Source organism: Mycetomoellerius zeteki, unplaced genomic scaffold, assembly GCF_001594055.1.
Source record: "Mycetomoellerius zeteki isolate Tzet28-1 unplaced genomic scaffold, Tzet1.0 scaffold98, whole genome shotgun sequence".
Classification (NCBI taxonomy): domain Eukaryota; kingdom Metazoa; phylum Arthropoda; class Insecta; order Hymenoptera; family Formicidae; genus Mycetomoellerius; species Mycetomoellerius zeteki.
The window spans coordinates 1,798,558-1,816,219 of NW_017258021.1; the positions used below are offsets into that span (position 1 = coordinate 1,798,558).

The 17,662-nt window shown below is 32.3% G+C and overlaps 2 protein-coding genes across 2 annotated transcripts in view; both read right to left on the minus strand.

Moving 5' to 3' along the window:
- Positions 1-11,276, minus strand: part of slmb (beta-transducin repeat containing E3 ubiquitin protein ligase slmb) — a 24,214-nt gene extending 12,938 nt beyond the window's left edge. The window contains exon 1 of the mRNA XM_018460885.1: positions 10,431-11,276. Coding sequence (XP_018316387.1) covers positions 10,431-10,484 — 54 coding nt within the window. The 5' untranslated portion in view covers positions 10,485-11,276. The remainder of the gene's footprint in view (positions 1-10,430) is intronic.
- Positions 11,277-13,292: 2,016 nt separating this feature from the next.
- On the minus strand, positions 13,293-16,214 carry LOC108730919 (phospholipid phosphatase 5). Its single transcript, XM_018460886.1, has 6 exons — positions 15,977-16,214; positions 15,229-15,334; positions 14,404-14,551; positions 14,138-14,266; positions 13,577-13,747; positions 13,293-13,497 (listed from the first exon to the last, which is right to left on the minus strand). Exons 1-6 carry the CDS (start codon positions 16,057-16,059, stop codon positions 13,328-13,330), a joined length of 807 nt encoding a protein of 268 aa, XP_018316388.1. The 5' UTR covers positions 16,060-16,214; the 3' UTR covers positions 13,293-13,327.
- Between the last annotated feature and the right edge of the window lie 1,448 nt (positions 16,215-17,662).

The window sequence follows — 17,662 nt, forward strand, 5'->3', positions numbered from 1 at the left end:
AAATTTGGTTCGTAAATTCACTAATTTGAATCAGATCTTATAGGAATCTTGTATAAATCTTACAAAATCCGATAAAACACGATAGGATTTATATCCGATCAATCGTGATGCTCGCGAGGTCAACGGTAGAAAATGATATAAACTTATAGAAAACGATACAAATTGTTAGAAATCCTATCGTTCTCAATCATTCTCTATCAACTTTTTTTATAGATAGATTAGATAATAATTAAATTACATGTATAAGAAATTTTTCATGCATGAATATGTATAAATACATACATACATAAATATTCATAAACATGTATAATCATATATGAAATATGTCCATACATGTTCGTACATCCCTCTTTCTTTTGTAAAATTACTTTTTAGTGTAATAGAAATAATAATAGTAATGCGAAAACAATAAAAATAATTAAAAGGGTCACACTAAAATAATTAAAATATTAAAAATAAAAGGATAATTTTGTGAACACGTGTATGGGCACTCTAAATGCATAAAGGGTAATTTATCGTATTATGTTTGTTATAACTGTAATTCGGATAACGATTCGGATTAGATAAATTGTCATTTAGTACAAAGTTATACATTTTTTATTTTATAATAAATATGTTTGTATTTAAAATACATTTTTATAAAAGTTTTGTTATTATGTAGCAAAACCTTAAAATATACATTAATCTTCATTTTAATAATGTTAGTCAAATTATTCCATACCATCAGTCATTTTACTCCGGTCCCGGGGCTAGTTAAATCAGATGAAATGAATTAGAAAAACGCATTTTTTTCGTAGTAATTATCAGTTTTTCCTTATTATTAAAATATTATTAGATAGTCAAATGTATGTAGTAACTGGTGTAGAATTCATTTTTTCGACAAGTCTCTTAATTTCGTCTGTAAAAATTCGAAACTGAAAAATGAGTCTACTATCCCCGGTCTTCCCTTCTTTTTCCTTTTTAAAAACATTCGTACGTTTGGTTTCAATATCTTTTCTCTCAGTTCTACACTGCTTAATTTAAACGACGCGTTTAACTGTTTATATTCACAATAACGCCCGCAGTACATTCTAAATGAATTGCTCACACATGATCTGTTCCGACGAAACTCCGTTGATCTTTTAAATACTTTGAACATGCATTCACAGGAGGAAGTAATGTCGCAAGACCGAAATGTACGATTTCGTAGAATGAATCACAAAACAAGTTTTTGCCCCGTATATTCGCTCGTCTATTCTGGCACAAAGAGGTCGACAACTTCTGAAGGTCTAAAAGATGCCGACGGGATGCATCATGATGTTAGAAAGCGTAAAAGAAACATTCAAATTAACAATAGTCGGACTCATCGCACAGTTATCCAAATCCCTAAAACACTACTTGCCCTAAAACAGGTATCGAAAGTTCTCAAATTTACTATGACAAGTTCTCTTTCAAAAGAAACCGAAAAAATGCCTAAGCAGATAAAAGTTAATTATTACAATATTTTAAACCTTTCGGTTTAACAGAGCAAAACGAATACCTGCAGCACGAATATCTCACAGGAATTGAATCATTGGGATTGTGTCGAAATCACGTTCCTCATTGTGCCGAATGTAATTTAGAAACAAAATTTTAACAAGCTCGAGGAGAACAACAGAGTTATAAATTTTAACTCTTTTGCTACATTCTTGAAAAGAAAAGTATTCTTTTACAATCTTTGACACACTGAATTCAAATTAGCAAGCAAAAAATATTCTAAATATCACATCAGGTTTTCGAAAAAATGAGATTAAAAATCCAAAAAAAAACGCGTCTTGAAACATCTTTAAAAATTAGTAATTAGTAAACTTATTACAAACAACTTATTTAAAAAGAGCTTAAATTAAAGTTTGAATATTGTACTTAAAAAAATATATATTGAATTTTTCACAGTGCATCATCGAACTTCCAGAGATATTATAGTTTTCCTTTTTAGTTATGTCTGTTAATGGCTTTCTGCAACTTGTTCACTGCAAAATTGAAAAATTATAAAAAATATTTACTTCCTTAAATAATTAAAAAATTATATATTTAATGATTTAAAAAAAAAGTTTAAATTTAGAATTGGTATTTTATAATTATTTTATTTTATTTTAAATTAATAAATGATTTTCTCACTTTTCACGGTTTTCTTTGACCTTATTATAGTTTCCTATGATAAATGCAATCCTATGTTATCCTATGCTATACATACGCTTGTTCCTAAAACAGAAAGGCGCTAAAAAAGTTCAATGTCTGCGTCTGCAATGAAAGATTAATTTTTATTTTAAAGTACAATGTTCAAACCTTAATTTGAACCCTTCTCGAAATCTGGAGCATATCAGGTTTATTATTAGTAAATTTAAAAAAATAATCGAAATATTTCTGTTTTTGAAAGATTTTACTAATTTTTCTCAAAAACTTGACACGATAGAACATTTTTGCTTGTGAATTTAACGCGTTAAAAGTTATAAAAAAAAAACTATTCTTCTTCAGACCGCAAATTTCAATTTGCGAATATCTTTCTTGAAAACAGAAATTGTTTAAACATGATAAATAAAAAGATCGATCGTGTCGAGTTCGCTAGTGATCCCGTATCGCGAGTTCAGGGTCAGACGCGATATTCTCGAGGTTGTCTTTTATCTCGACTTGACTGAACGTGGCTGCCTGAAAAGGAATGCACGTCCAAAAGTGTACATGCAACAAAAGTTTTGCGCATCCAAAGATGTAAGTAAGCAGGAAAAGTTTGGCGCGTTCAAAAGTGCAGGTAACAAAAGCTTCGTGCATTCAAAAGTATATTCGTAACAAAAAATTTAAATCCCGACTCGAGCGATACGAGAGATACGCCTAAAAAGGAATACTCCTCTTGCATGACATTTCTGTCGTGGCCGTACACACGTGGATTTTACATACATGCGTCATTACGCAAAAGCGCCGGCGAGAGGCCATGACTTCCCGGTTATTTATTACCTCTCACCGATATGATACAAATAAATATCTGTCTCGTCGGATGGGAAGTCGAAGGATATGAGCAACGGAAAAATCTAAACTATTCCGACTAAACGGTGAAATTTGCTAACGTTATCACGTGCTTTTTTCGATAATTCACGAGACGTAAAGTTCATTAACATCAACGGGTCACTGAGCCAGAATAAACAATAATAACTACAAAGCACGAGATTAGCATCTATACGTTGTTATTGCAACTCGAGATAAAAGTAGAAATAGGACAAAGTTGCCTAATGCGACTGATCACCTAAATCATATCTTATCAATATTTTATATTATTATTTAATATAAGTAACATTTAGTAACAAAAATATGAAATAAATAAGAAACGAGTAATATGAACAAAAATTTAATAGACTATATATGTCTTGTTTTGTGAGTGTCAGCAGTATTTTAACGTACGTATTTGACAACTCTCCTCTAAAGTTGCTGAATAATTTCTTTCGAATAAATAGATTTTTTTTTACAGAGAAGATCCTTTTTCTGAAGTCTGTAAATTTGTTGCAAAATATATTATATATTTTTATGTACTTCAAAATATAGAAAAGGACATATAATATTCAATAGACAACTTTTATTTGCCAACAAAAACTTTTAAATCAGTCACCTGGAGTTTTTACATCTTATTATGATTTTTACATCTTAACAGCGAGAAAATAAAACTTACAGTTAGTCATAGCAGTTTTCTTATTGATCGAAAGTCCTACTCTAATCGAGAATTCTATCTTTATTTTTACTTTTTAAAAAAATATTGTAATAGCATATTGTATATATGTGTATATACATTTACTATTACAATATTTATATCTTATAAATACACACACACACACACACATATATATATATATACAATATATATAATGATCTCAGATATTAAATTGTATAATAGATAAATAATAGTGACTAATAAATTAATAATAATGACTTTTAATTAGGTAAGAATATCCTATTAATCATTAGTTAAAAAAAGTTAAGTAACTATTCCCGAATTAACATAATTGACACGATGAATCTTGAAAAAGTAGGTACTTAGTTATAAACAAAAGGGTAAAAGAGTTCTTAAATTTCCATATTGCATAGTCATTCAATTTACATGGCAGAGAATATTGTATATGTATATAAGGTAATTGGGGGGAACACGCCACACTTAAGCCTTTATTCTTGAATAACTTCTTAATGTTATTGAATTAAGTTACGAAAAAATATTATTAATATTCTAGAGACCTTTCTTTATTTACACAAATTTATAAATTTAACGTTTAATATTCCGTATTATTGGAAAAAATTGATATATCATACCTTGCAAAAGTGGCATCTTCCCCCTACATGTGTGAGTAAGATGCCACCTCTTACGAGAGATGTTACTAACAATTAAATAATGCGATGCAATATAAACTTGCATATTTTACTTATTTGCAGTCCGTAATGAAGAATTTAAGCTATAAAAACATATAAAGTTATGATAAAACATAAATTGAGGAAATATGAAAGAGAATAATTTAGGAAGTAAGTTGAACATACTTTTACTCGTTTAAACAGCATTTCATTAACTTAAAATATTTCGATTATATAAAGCATCCAAAATTTTAATTCAGAAAATCATTTTAATGACTGTTTCAAGCAGGAAAAATTGTGTTTTGTATTTACTGTCATCTTATCCCCAATGTAAGAGGAATATTCAATTGCAATTTTTACGCATATAAGAATATTACAAATTATAATCTATATCATCCACATGACCGCCAGGGAACACTGATTGAAACCGTATATTATTTGTCCGGTTTTACGCATCGACATACAGCTATTAACATACCAAATATTACAAGGAGCATGTTTCACGACTTACCTTTTCATATTTCGTATAATCTTTTCCAATCGACATTGGTATGAACATGTTCATCTAAGCCGATAACTGTACAACTGTTTGCCACACGTTTTTGCACAGTCAGTATAATCAACGCGCGTTCTATGAAAAAACTATATAAATAAAGTGGCGTCTTCCCCCTTATGGCATATTCCCTCGAATTACCTTATAGTTTTGACGATAGAATTACTGAAGTGTCTGAGCTGGAATATCAACTTGTATCACACATTAACCAGCCGAACAATGTTCGGATGTTGACGTAGGTAAATTCGCGCGACCTTCTAGCTCAAGGATCACGATCTGTTCCTCTCTTTCTCTTTTTTGCAATATAACACAATGGAAGCGTTCGTCCGCGTGCATTGAAATAGCTTTCGTTGTTTATCGGACATATACGGAAATTACGAAGGAACACACTAAATTACAAGACACATACAGTCAAGAATAAAGGGGTCTCTTATCTTTGATAAAGATGACTATTTTTGGATACATTTTTTTGAAAATGTCATGGATTTTCATAGACTTCTGTAAATTTATTCTACATATAGTACATATATTGAATTGGTTTCAATAAAAATTTGATAAAGACGACATGTTATTCTTTAAACGTATTCTCTTTAAAAGAAATATTTCAATACTAGTTATAAATATCATTCGAATTGTTCGCCACTTCTCCTATCATTTTTTTCCCCTGTTAGTAAAATGAAGTCTAGCATGTATTTTTCCATTGCGGTAGAATACGCGAGCGTGCAAGGCTGGCTCGTTTAGGGCGATACATGATTTATGAGCGCAATGAGCGTAGGAGGGACCGTCGTCCGAGCGCGGGATAAGAAGTCGTAGGTGCACTTCCGGTGCGGAGTCGCTTTGCAACTAACATGCGTAATTACGCGGAATAACGACTATTATCGAGGCTCAGTCCACACGCTCGCGAACTGCTATCGCGTGCACGTGTAATAACGTAACAACATAGAAGCATTGTTTCATTGTATGGATTAATTACGAGTGGCTGGGTCGCTAATCAATCTGTCGTAAATTGCGAGAAGCGAGCGATGGGATTGAGACGCGCGAACGGACGTCCGGGAGACGAGCGAAGCAAGAAATAAATGTCGTTTAATAATTGATGTTCTCGAATAGGATAGGAGGGAAAGAATATCCATGGTTTAATTTAATATTTTTAATTAAAAGAAGTTTAAAAATTTAGCTAATAATTTTATATTCACACTGAAAGAGTAATTTTGCTAAAGAATCTAAAAATTTGACTAGATACAGATCTGAAAATAATTTTGCAGGAATCTTAAATATGATTGAGCGGTGTTGCAAAATATTTTGATACTCTAATAATCAATCCTATTTAATTGTTTTGATGGTCCAGCAAAATTATTTTTCAGATCTGTATCTATAAGCTAAATTTTTAGATTCTTCAGCAAAATTGCTCTTTCAGTGCAATATTCAGTATTCAGTGTGTTTTGTTTTTTGTTTTGATTCGTTGATATTTGACATATATAGATAAATTTGATAAATTAGACGTATTAAGCAAGATGGAAATGTGTAAATCTACAAATGTAAATTGTATACCGGAAGTCATCATCCTAAATCGCAAAGATTAAAATGAATAAATAAATAATAATTAATGTTCTTTGTGTATTAAAAGCAATAGAGGGAAATACTTTTGAAAGATGTTAAATTGAATATCTGTGCGTGTTTTCTTCTTATGATAGACAGAATTACAATTAAATCGAAGTGAGATAGATAAGACTCATGCCAGTCCGCGCATAATGGACGAATTTCATTTCATGCGAGGCAGATAATTAATTATGTCCATTGATACCAATGTAAGTTAACTTTAATTTCGGTATTCAATTTATTCTATCTTATTTTAATTCTTAGATTTAAAAAAACGATGAAAAGTAAAGTTAATTTATACGTTAAACATTGCTAGAAATAGACATTGATCGAGCGAATATAACTCGGAACTGTTAAGAGTTATATTTACTCGATCATGTCCATTTCTCGAGTGCACAAGTCAATATTAAGAAAAGTGACAAATGCAGATAAGAGTGTGCGCACCATGAAGTCATAAATCAACGACAAGATCGAAACGAAGAAAGTAAAGAACGCCAGAGGCAAAACATTGATTATAACTGAAATATCGATTTTCCAACGACCTGATTCGCGGGACAATCGGATTCCAGCTAATCGGACGTGTCGCGACGTGACGTGTTGCTCGCGAGACATTGTCGGATCTATTTGTTCTCTAGCTGTGTATTTCCTCTTGCGTTTCTAGATCTGCTTGTTTCACTTGCACTCTCTAGTATTCCCTACTTCCAATGAACATATACGTATATTCCAAATATTCATCTCGATATATAGAGGCGTGTTTGGATTCCCACCTGGGTGTTCTCCGAGTGTCATGTCATTCTTGTTTAACGTTCGGTAAATAACAAGAATGGAGTGATATCTGGATGACACTCGGGTGGGAATTTGAACACAGCCTTGGATAACAATCGGAAAGTTGCTGAAATTAAACAGTTATTATTTTGTAATAAATATGTATGTACAGAATGAAATGAACACAATAAAATGAATTAACATTTTTTCTATACAAAACACCTGTCATTTTTATTAGCAAAATGCATGTATCGACTTGTAGAAGTAAATAGGTAATAAAAAAACTGAAAGGCTCAGTAATACAGGTTGGTATGTTCCTGATATAAATGATCATGTCGATGAAAAAGAAATTTATCTAGAATTTTTCAAAGGCATAATTGTTGCAGTTATTACTGTTAATGAAAAATGCATTTAACGGTTTTCAAGGCGTCTCAATTATCGCAAAAGTTCAGATAATTATTATTTCGAAAATATACGTCACTGAGCTATGCAACGTAATTTTTAAGTTTTTACTATAATACTTATTTTTACATACTTAAAAGTTTTTTTTGAAGTATAAGTATTAATTTTTCCTATATAGTATAACACTTAATTCATTTCATTCTATTCGTTGCTAAAATAACAGCTATTTAGTTTCAGCAATTTCGCCATCCTGTATACACATGTCTACCTCAAAAATAAATATCTACCTGGTTTCGGTATGTGAAAGGAGAGCCGTTGAAAGGAGAAAAACACAGGTACGAAAAGCGCATATAAAATGAATGATTCTTCTATCAGGAGACGGTAGAACGTCTCGGGTATCATAAAATATAAGATGGACCTTCGAGCCTCGTAGGAAGACATTAAAAGCCAAGAGGTGCGTGAAAAGCGCGATTAGAAATCGTCATCTTTCCATGGCAGGAAGTTTCTGTCATGAAGAAAAGAAAAACATTAAATCGATTTAAATAAACTACGACATAAATAAGTATAGACATAAACCGCAGAGTCATCCGCGTTACTGAGAGTAATTGGCTATTTTTTCTCACCAAGACGAAAACCAGTCCGGCGATATGCCGCACCGTAAGAAGGAAAACGGCTATCTAATGAGTGTCAAAACATTTGTAATACCTACTGGTGCGTACGTCACATCGCGAGCTACTATCGCGCGACTGCGATTAATCATGATCTATAAAAGGCTTGTGCCAAAAATCAAGTAAGATTTAAACTAGGATCTTCGAACGGGGAAGTCCCTCGAAAGGAGATCCTTGCGGAGAGTATGACGTTACACACAAAATAACAACGAGATTATCTTTTTTACATTCTAAAAAATATATACGTGTGAATTTAACACACCATGCTGTGTCTATATGTATAATAATTCTCACATCGTGTTAATGTTAATATATTAATAATTATATAGATCTGTATCTAGCTGAATTTTGGGATATTTTAGCAAAACCGTGTACATCTACTGTAGATTGTAACTAATACAGAGTAAGGGAAGAGAGCAAAATATTTAAAAGATTCTCTAGAACTCTAGACAATTCACCGAGAAAAAAGTGGTTCATTTGACTAAATTAACTTAGTTCGTTTTTATTTCTTTCGTTAAAGAATGTATGTTTTTAAGACAAACATATTATATTTGGCTTAAATACAATAAAAAATTTGTTCTCAGTGTATCTCGGTTGAATTTAATTCTTTCTTTAACGTTCTTTTTCTAATTCATAAACTAGTCAAATAAATATAGTTTTTAAAAAAGCCGCTTTTTTCAAATTGTTGGGAAAAAAAACGAAAAAAATTCGGTTTTTTTTCCGAAAAATTGCTGTTTTTACTATGTATAGTATATAAAAGACATAATAAGTAACTTTTAAATTCCTTTATAAAATTAATGCGATCTATGAATGTAGCATTATTTTTATTAAAATTTTTTATTTATCCTTCTATTTTTATAGTAAAACCTAATCTAACCTTCCTTTAATACATGGCGAAGTTTAAGTAGACAATTTTTAACTCTAGTTTGTCACACTCCGGTCTAATGAACTCCTGAAGTGTCTCTTTGTAGTTTTTTATTTTCAAATATTTTGTTACGAATTCAGTTTAAATCCAAATTATTTTCTAGACCTACTATTATCATATAAACATGATGTTTGGACTCTATATTTTTAATTCTTACATTAATGGTGCAATAGTGTATGTTTTATTGAATACATTATGTGACCTCAATCTTTTATACAAATTCAAAATTTCTGTTAACTTATTCCGCTGTGTACTCCATACGCAATTATTTTCTTTACAGAAAGAACCGAGAAGCAAACGTGGTAGGTTTTACGCGTGAATTTTTTCAAAATGAATTTTTCTACCCTTGGGAAAAAAACTAAAAAAATCCGCAGAAAAATTGGAAAAATTGGGTTTTTTCCGATCCTTTAAAACTATACAAATAAACAATTTTTTCTCAGTGTATCTCGGTTAAATTTAATTCATCTTTTTCAATAATTCATAAACTAGTCAAATAAACAATTAATTTAGTCAAATGAATCATTTTTTCTCAATGTTACAATTATCTCGGACGTTTTTGGAATTCTTCCGGACGATCTAGGACGCTCTAAAAAAAAAAACGACAATGTCCAGAGAAAAGAAGACGGATGGCAAGCCTATTACCACCTTCCTTCCACCTTCGACCGGCGTGTAAACATGCAGAAACACGTCGTTGCCGTGGTTGCCGACGCGTCTTCCGCGTTTAAAGGGAAACGAAGTTGCGGTGTCTCCCCCTTCCACTTTTTGCGGAAACTCGAGCGACAATGCAACTTCGTTTCCCTTTAAACGCGGAAGACGCGATAAAATGTAAAGGGAAGCGTGATCGGAACAGAAATAATTCCGAAAACGCGATTCCGCCGCACGGCAGCCGATCGTGACGCAAAGACGGAGCTCCGTCGGTGCGACGATCGTCACGGATGCCAAACGACAAATCCTCGATACGGGACCGATACGCGGAGTTCCCTGTTGATTTAAAAAACGTGCCTATTCACGTTCTCGGAAGCAAAAAATCACGAGGCGTCGGAACGGGGAGTCGGGACACGTGCCGACGATTCGGTTTGGAGGGTGAATAAGATGGCGGTAATTTTCTCTCTTTTTCCCCTTTTTTTCGCGCGCGAGACGAGGGGAGAAGACTCGGCGGAGTGGTTCTTTCAACACTCACCTGCAGACTTGCGTTCGCGTCGTCGATAATCTTGTCCGTTTCCATGTTGATCATCTTACTCGCGTGACGTCCGTTACCTGTGGCCTGGCGCTCCGCGCGCGCCGAGGTATCGCGATCGCGAATAGGCGATGATAGACGGGATTCTGCCACGGGGCGATCGCGCGACGAGAATGGCCGGACCGACGGGATGCGTCGCCGCGCCGAGAGAGAGAGAATCACGTCGGGACAACGTGGACTATAAGCATTCAATTCACGAACGGCGATGGCAGAGAAGCACGATGACGGTTCTCGCTACGAGTCCTCACCGTGCATCGCGATGAGTCGACGCGGCAACATTTCTATTAACCAAAGCACAATAGCTCGCGAGCGTACCAAACTATGTCACTTTGACTTGTACACACGCCCGTACGTGTGTGTGTGTGTGTGTGTGTGTGTGTATGGATGTATGAGTTGATTATTCGTGCCAGACGAATATCGATAATCCTCCTTCTTCGGATCGCGGTTGAACTTTATAAACGCGGTGTGAATTACATGATATCACCAAACACGATGATCTCCGTCTCCCCTTTATCTCGGCACCCTCGACGGAGCGAGGGGAAAGGGGAAGGGGTGTCGCGATTCGAGCCTGCTCGTGGCGTGGACTATGCCGAACCGAACTGGCAACTACCGAGCGACGAACCGACGAACGGACGAACGCCGTGTGAGCGGCCGCGCGGAAACGCGACTCGCAATTCGAGAACACGACTCAGGAACACGCGAACGTTCCGGTACGTACTGGTCTTCCAAGACACGTCCTCGCGAAGCGGGACGATCCCGCAATTGGCCGACGGCGGCGGTGGCGGCGATGCGGACAAAACCGAGAACGCGGCGTTTCGACGTTACGTCGGCGCGAGAGCGACAACGCCTGCCAACAATGCCAACACACTGCACCGAATTGACCAGAATTGACTGTTCCGGAGCGAACGATTCGCGCGCCACCACACTATTTTCAAAATGGCAGCCAGCGCGCGAAAAACGCCCGTTTCAAAAATGCTTGAACGCTTTTGTACAAATGTATGTATATACAAATATATTTGAAATAACGCTTTTGTATATGAATAAAATTTCAGCTTTAAAAATCCATTTTTTCAAAATTAAGCTGGAAATACAATAGACACAGACAACAGGAAATAACGAGCCGTCCAATCAGAGCTCTGGGGTATAAGTTCGATATTATATCCTATATATTATATCCCTGTTTCCAGCTTTACGGTATGATGATTTTTAACTTGGTTGTGAGCAATCAATATCAAAATGCTTCTTTTACTTAATCCGCAATGACAAAAAATCTTAGAAATATTTTTTAAAAACGATTTTGTAGGAAAAACTTTAAGCTTTGACGTTAGAAATTTGAAAATTTTAGCAAGGTTTTTAGGCACGTAACAAGCCCACAAAAGTTACGGTCCACTTGACGCTACAAACGCTTCGAAGCATTCTTTGATTAGTCAATTCGTAAAATTCTTTGTTGATTGGTCGCTCAAACGCTTCGAAGTGTTTGTAGCGTCAAATGGACCGCAGCCAAAGTGAAAAGAAAATTTTCCATTTTGTCCAACTCGTAGTTTTCTAAATGTCAAAATTAATAAACTTGCAGAAACTAAAAAGGCAAAGTGATCTTTCGAAAGTGAAGATTTTAAGCTTTGAAATCCTTTTTTTCATTGAAATTTCGTTCATTAACAAGTTCCAGCTGCTCGAATTTTGAAAATTCATAGCGCTATGCATTTTATAAATAAAAATATATTTTTTTCACAATTACTGGATAATCAAACTTGGATGATACTAAAAATTGCTGTTTTAAATTAAAATTAAATATTATCAATTCTAAATATATTTATTCTATGGTTGAACTACCTAATTTTGAGTTTGAAACAAATTTATTTTGAAGTACGAAATACTTCTTTTAGCGGCAAATTTTTTGTGCTTAAATTTTTTTTCTTTCCTCTTTCTTTTCCCAATATTTAAACATACTGACAGTAAAAAAAATCTGTAACTTAAGATATATATATATATTTTGGTATAAACTCTACATACATATACTTATTTCATTTTAAATGCAGAAAATATAACATAATGCATTTAAAAAAAAGACTAATGCAGCCGAAAAACAATAAGCGCTACAATACATACGAATCTTTTTCGAGATAAAATAACAAAATAAAATTGTACAAAAATGAAATATGTTAAATAATTATACATAATATAATTATTTATTCCTTATATTTTAAACGTAAGCATATAGAAATAAATACTACTTATTTTCTATTTTTAACATGATTATTTCGACAATATTTCCTTTGCGTTGCACGTGCACCTTTTATATGTAAAATGAAGTAGTTGTATATTCTTAACAACATTACACAAAGACGGGCTATAATAAACCCAAATAAACATAGTGTTAGTTTTACTTTGTACTTATCATAGTAATAAAAAAAACATTTTAAAATGACAATTTTATTGATACATAATTTAGGTCTTAGGACCAAAATTAATTTAAAATATACTAAAAATATCACATTATTATGACTTAAGTCTTTGATCAGCTGGAAATTTTAATTAATCTCACAAAATTTTAATTAATTAGTAATTGTATCACAAATCTTAATAATAATAATAATAATAATAATAATAAAGTTAAACAGAGGAAAATAAAACACACAGTATAAATAATGCAGCTATAATGAACAAATCTTATACATATGTATATATATAAAAATTCTAATATATCCGAATTCGACTCTGTACAGATATATTTATTTTTAGATGTATATACTGATACACAAAATATACAAATCCCCAAGATTTTAACAAAAGTGTTAAGTACTGTTGAAAATATATATGGCGCAGTAATAATCCTGATATCTTTATATCCACTTAATTTGTTCGTTCTTATTAGATCTGACAGTGTCTGACTGAGCTTGTAATGTAAGCGCGACGTACGGTTTATCGCAATATGCTGAATCTAATGGAGGATAATAATGTCTGTAGCAGACGTATGTTAAGCAGTAGCCTATTACTGATCCTATCACCACGTCTGAAACGAATTCTGTGTCATTATAATGTAAAATTGTAATGGAATCATATTACTTTAACAATAAGATTTTTCAAATTACCTTGCCAGTGATGGTGATAGTCGCACGTTCTACTTAATGCGATAGTAAGAGCGATGCAAAGTGGCAAAAGGAACATGCACAGTTTCCACGATTGTCCTTTTCCTGCCAGGCTGAACGTATGTAATTTTCCAGCTAAATACAAGGCGATGAAGCCGAAACTGGCGAACGCAACTGCAAAAATTACTTCTATAAGTAATAGTATATATTTTATAAATAAGTTATACAAATAATTAGAATTATATATTATTTTATTTTTATATGTTCTTTACATGGAAAAAAATTGTTCATTTGACTAAAATAGTTTATTTCGTCTTTATTTTTTTCGATGAAGAATCTATGTATTTAAGTTATACATGTGTTACGTTTTACTTAAATACATACATTTTCCAACGAAAGAAATAAAGGCAGCTAAATTAATTTAGTCAAATAAACAATTTTTTTCAGTGTATCAAATAAAAAGTAATACATTTATCCAAGTAAAATTATAGAGATATATGAAAATATAGACTTATCCACATGTAAGAAATATCTATATTTGCTAATGTTATAACATTGACATACACGAGGAATGTCCGCTTGGGAATGACTTCTTTCCGTCTCTAATAATAACTGGATCTCCAGTGCATTTAAATCCCGAATTCATTTGTCCATCCGGATAACATCGCCAGAAGAAATCTGGCCTTGGGCGACCTAAAAATATGATGAGTATGATGGCAAAAAACGATATAACATCATTTATTATATATATGATAATACTATTAAAACTGCAAATATTTTTTATTGCTTTAATGCATCTGTTATGTATAAATTTTTCGATAATAACATACCTACTATAAGTTTTAAAATGTCTGTAATAAGACCATTAAATCCTAGGGCTAACGTTACAGATAATACTGACTGCTGAAAATCAACTTTATCTCTGTGCATTATGAAAAAGAAGCAAATAACAACGATCGGCATCATAAATACAAGAGGCTGAAAAAATATTCAATATAAATTAGTTGCAAGATATAACATTCGCTTATTAAAATTTCTTCTCACTTTATTGTTAATTATATTTATTAAAATCTTCCTAAATATATATACAGTGAGTGCAAAAAGTATTCATACACAGAGAAAATATTTTTAAAAAAAATTTTATTTTTAAAAAGTAAATATTATCCAGCAAGAAACGAGTCATCAAACTGATGAATCGATATCGATACGATGATTTCAACACCAATTTGACGTCGATTCGACGTTTAATTGAGGATCATTTCTTGTTGGGTAATTAACAATTTATTCATAAAGAATAAAATAGACTGTTTCTTAAAATTATATATACCAAAAAGATGTGTATTAATTATGGAAAATATATTATCTGAAAAATAAGCAAAAATTAAAAATTGTATTGTTTGGATGCTTAAAAAGTATTCGTACAGTCGTGAAATTTAGCTTCTAAAATCAGGAATACATGTGAAGCTCATTTGTTTATGTTAGAATAGAATGTATTCATTGTATGAAATTGATAATTAATGTTTATTTTCTATAAATAAGACTTTTTTTATAAAAAATTTCCTTGTACGAATACTTTTTGCTCTCACTGTGTATATATATATATATATATATATTTAAAAAGCTGTATACATATAAGGAAAAGACACAATATCTACCCATAATACTGTAGTTGGAACAAATGAGTCTGTTCTTGGATTTCTGTATAACCACAGCTCGTCTTCGTGAATTATTCGTGTAAATGGTTCTGCTTTTTCTAGCTCCCTGAAAACCATCAAATTTAACATTGTACTAAATGAATAACAATCACATTTATGACAACAAAAAGACATACAATTGTTCTTCATGCATAATAATAAGCAGTATTACAAATAGTTTATATTACATACAATTTATATTTCATTATTTAAAAAAAAATCAGTTATTTATTAAAAATTATATCAATACATTCATCAATAAGAATATATAAAATAGAGTATCATAAAATTTGTATAAAAGTGTAATATAAACAATTTCTGATCATTCTTAATTATTATTAATTAACACTAATTAGAAAAAATAGAGAATTATTCCTCAGACATAGTAATAAAATAATATAAAAAGTAAATGTAAAATTCATATTATGACTCTTAAAAAAAACAATTATTATTTCTTAAAAATTATAGTAAAAGTTATTAATAAAATCCATAAAACTCGTTTTTGAAATAAAAATATTATATGGGTAAAGTTCCAATATCTAATGTTAATTATTATTACAAACATTAATTACTAAATGTTATTATAGAGTGTTGACCATAATTAATGCTAATTGTTAATAATTTAATATTGAGTTTAATAACATATTATTAACTGCAACATTATTATTGATTGTTTAACTGCACGCTCTCTCATAAAATGTCAACTTACACGAATAGCACTGCCAGAAAGACACGAAGTAAAACGTCAAACAAGAACCCGAACGAGAATTGAAGTCCGCGTATGTTAGTCATCTCAGTCACTCATTTAAATGAAGGATAGATCGCACCAACTTTTTCCGTGTAAAGAAAGTATAAAAATCGTCAACATTAAACTTAAACAATTCATTGTGCAATAAACCGTGTCGGCCCGCTTCGACACCGATCGAAGTACAGTCAGTTCTTCAATATGGCACACACCCGGTACATAAAACGTCGATACGGAAAGTCGAACATAATCGATATCTCGATTGTAGAATCGCACTCGTTGTAAATTTCATATTTGTTTTTTACATTCTATCGAAGTTTGTTTTTCTAAAATTAAAAAAATTGCAGATATAGATATTTTATTTGCACTTTTTACTTGAGATATTTTATTCTTTTTTTTTCTAACGCTTAAATATATTCATATATTTATTTCATTGTAGACAAGTGCAGAAAGTGCAAGAAGTGTAAATAAAAACAGGTTATGTTGCGACATATACAGGGTGTTCCGCTTAGATGCTTAATAAAAAGAATTATTGGGTGCATTCAGTACTACGACACTGAGCGCTCAGTGAGCTCTTGAATCTGTTTGGTCTATATTTTTAGTTCTAACGGAATATGCCAATCAGATGCAAGAGCTCAGTGAGCGGTTATAGTACTGAATACACCCATTAGGTGCGTTCAGGAAGACGCTTTAGCGCTATTGTGTCATTCTATCCTTGTTTTACGTCTAATAAACAACGAAGATAGAATGACGGAATAGCGCTATTAGCGTCTCCCCGAACGCACCAATTGTAATATCCTGAATTTATCACAATTTATTAGCGACATGTATTTTTTCACAAAAATTTTAAAAATAAATTTCATAATTGCTCTTTACACTACCGTCCATTTTTTGCCTTTAAAACTAGTGCTTACATGTCATAAATTTTTCTTTTATTATATGTTTAAACGGAACACTGTATATATACGTACATGTATACTCACACACGCAAGACATTAGGCTATCGCGTTGCTTGCACTTTTGGCACTCGGCATCTTCGCTTTCTCTCTTTTCAAGGCCAAATATATATCTATCTCATTTTAAGTGCAAAAATATTTGGGGATTTCATGCAACGCGAACAGACCTATTGTTCGATTTGCGAATTGCGGAAATGGAAGCATTCCATTTCCTCGCGTAAGCTCGTGACCATGCGTTGCGAGCTTATTTCCACAATTATTGGTGAATATTACCATAATTAATTTCGTCATCGAATTTACGTGTGACCATGTATGTACATACACGTAATCGTGCGTGAGCGATGATAAACATGTTAATCGCGATTTAGCATCTTTGAGAATGTCCTCTCTCTCTCTCTCTGAACGTGGAAGTGAAACAAATAGCCATAGTATCGTGTGTACAGATTCTAATGAATGTAGTACACAATAGATGAAAATAGTACTGATTTAATGAACGATTAAACGTTCGATGTAAAAAAGGGACGATATTGATTTAATGAACAATTAAGTGTTTGACGTAAAAAAGGGAGTACAGGTTAGTTCTTGAATTTTTTCTCTCACGTGTAAAAAAATCTAATTATTTATATCGCAGAAGGATATTAAATTATAGTAATAAATACCTATGGTATAAATACAATAATAGTAAGCTTCTGGC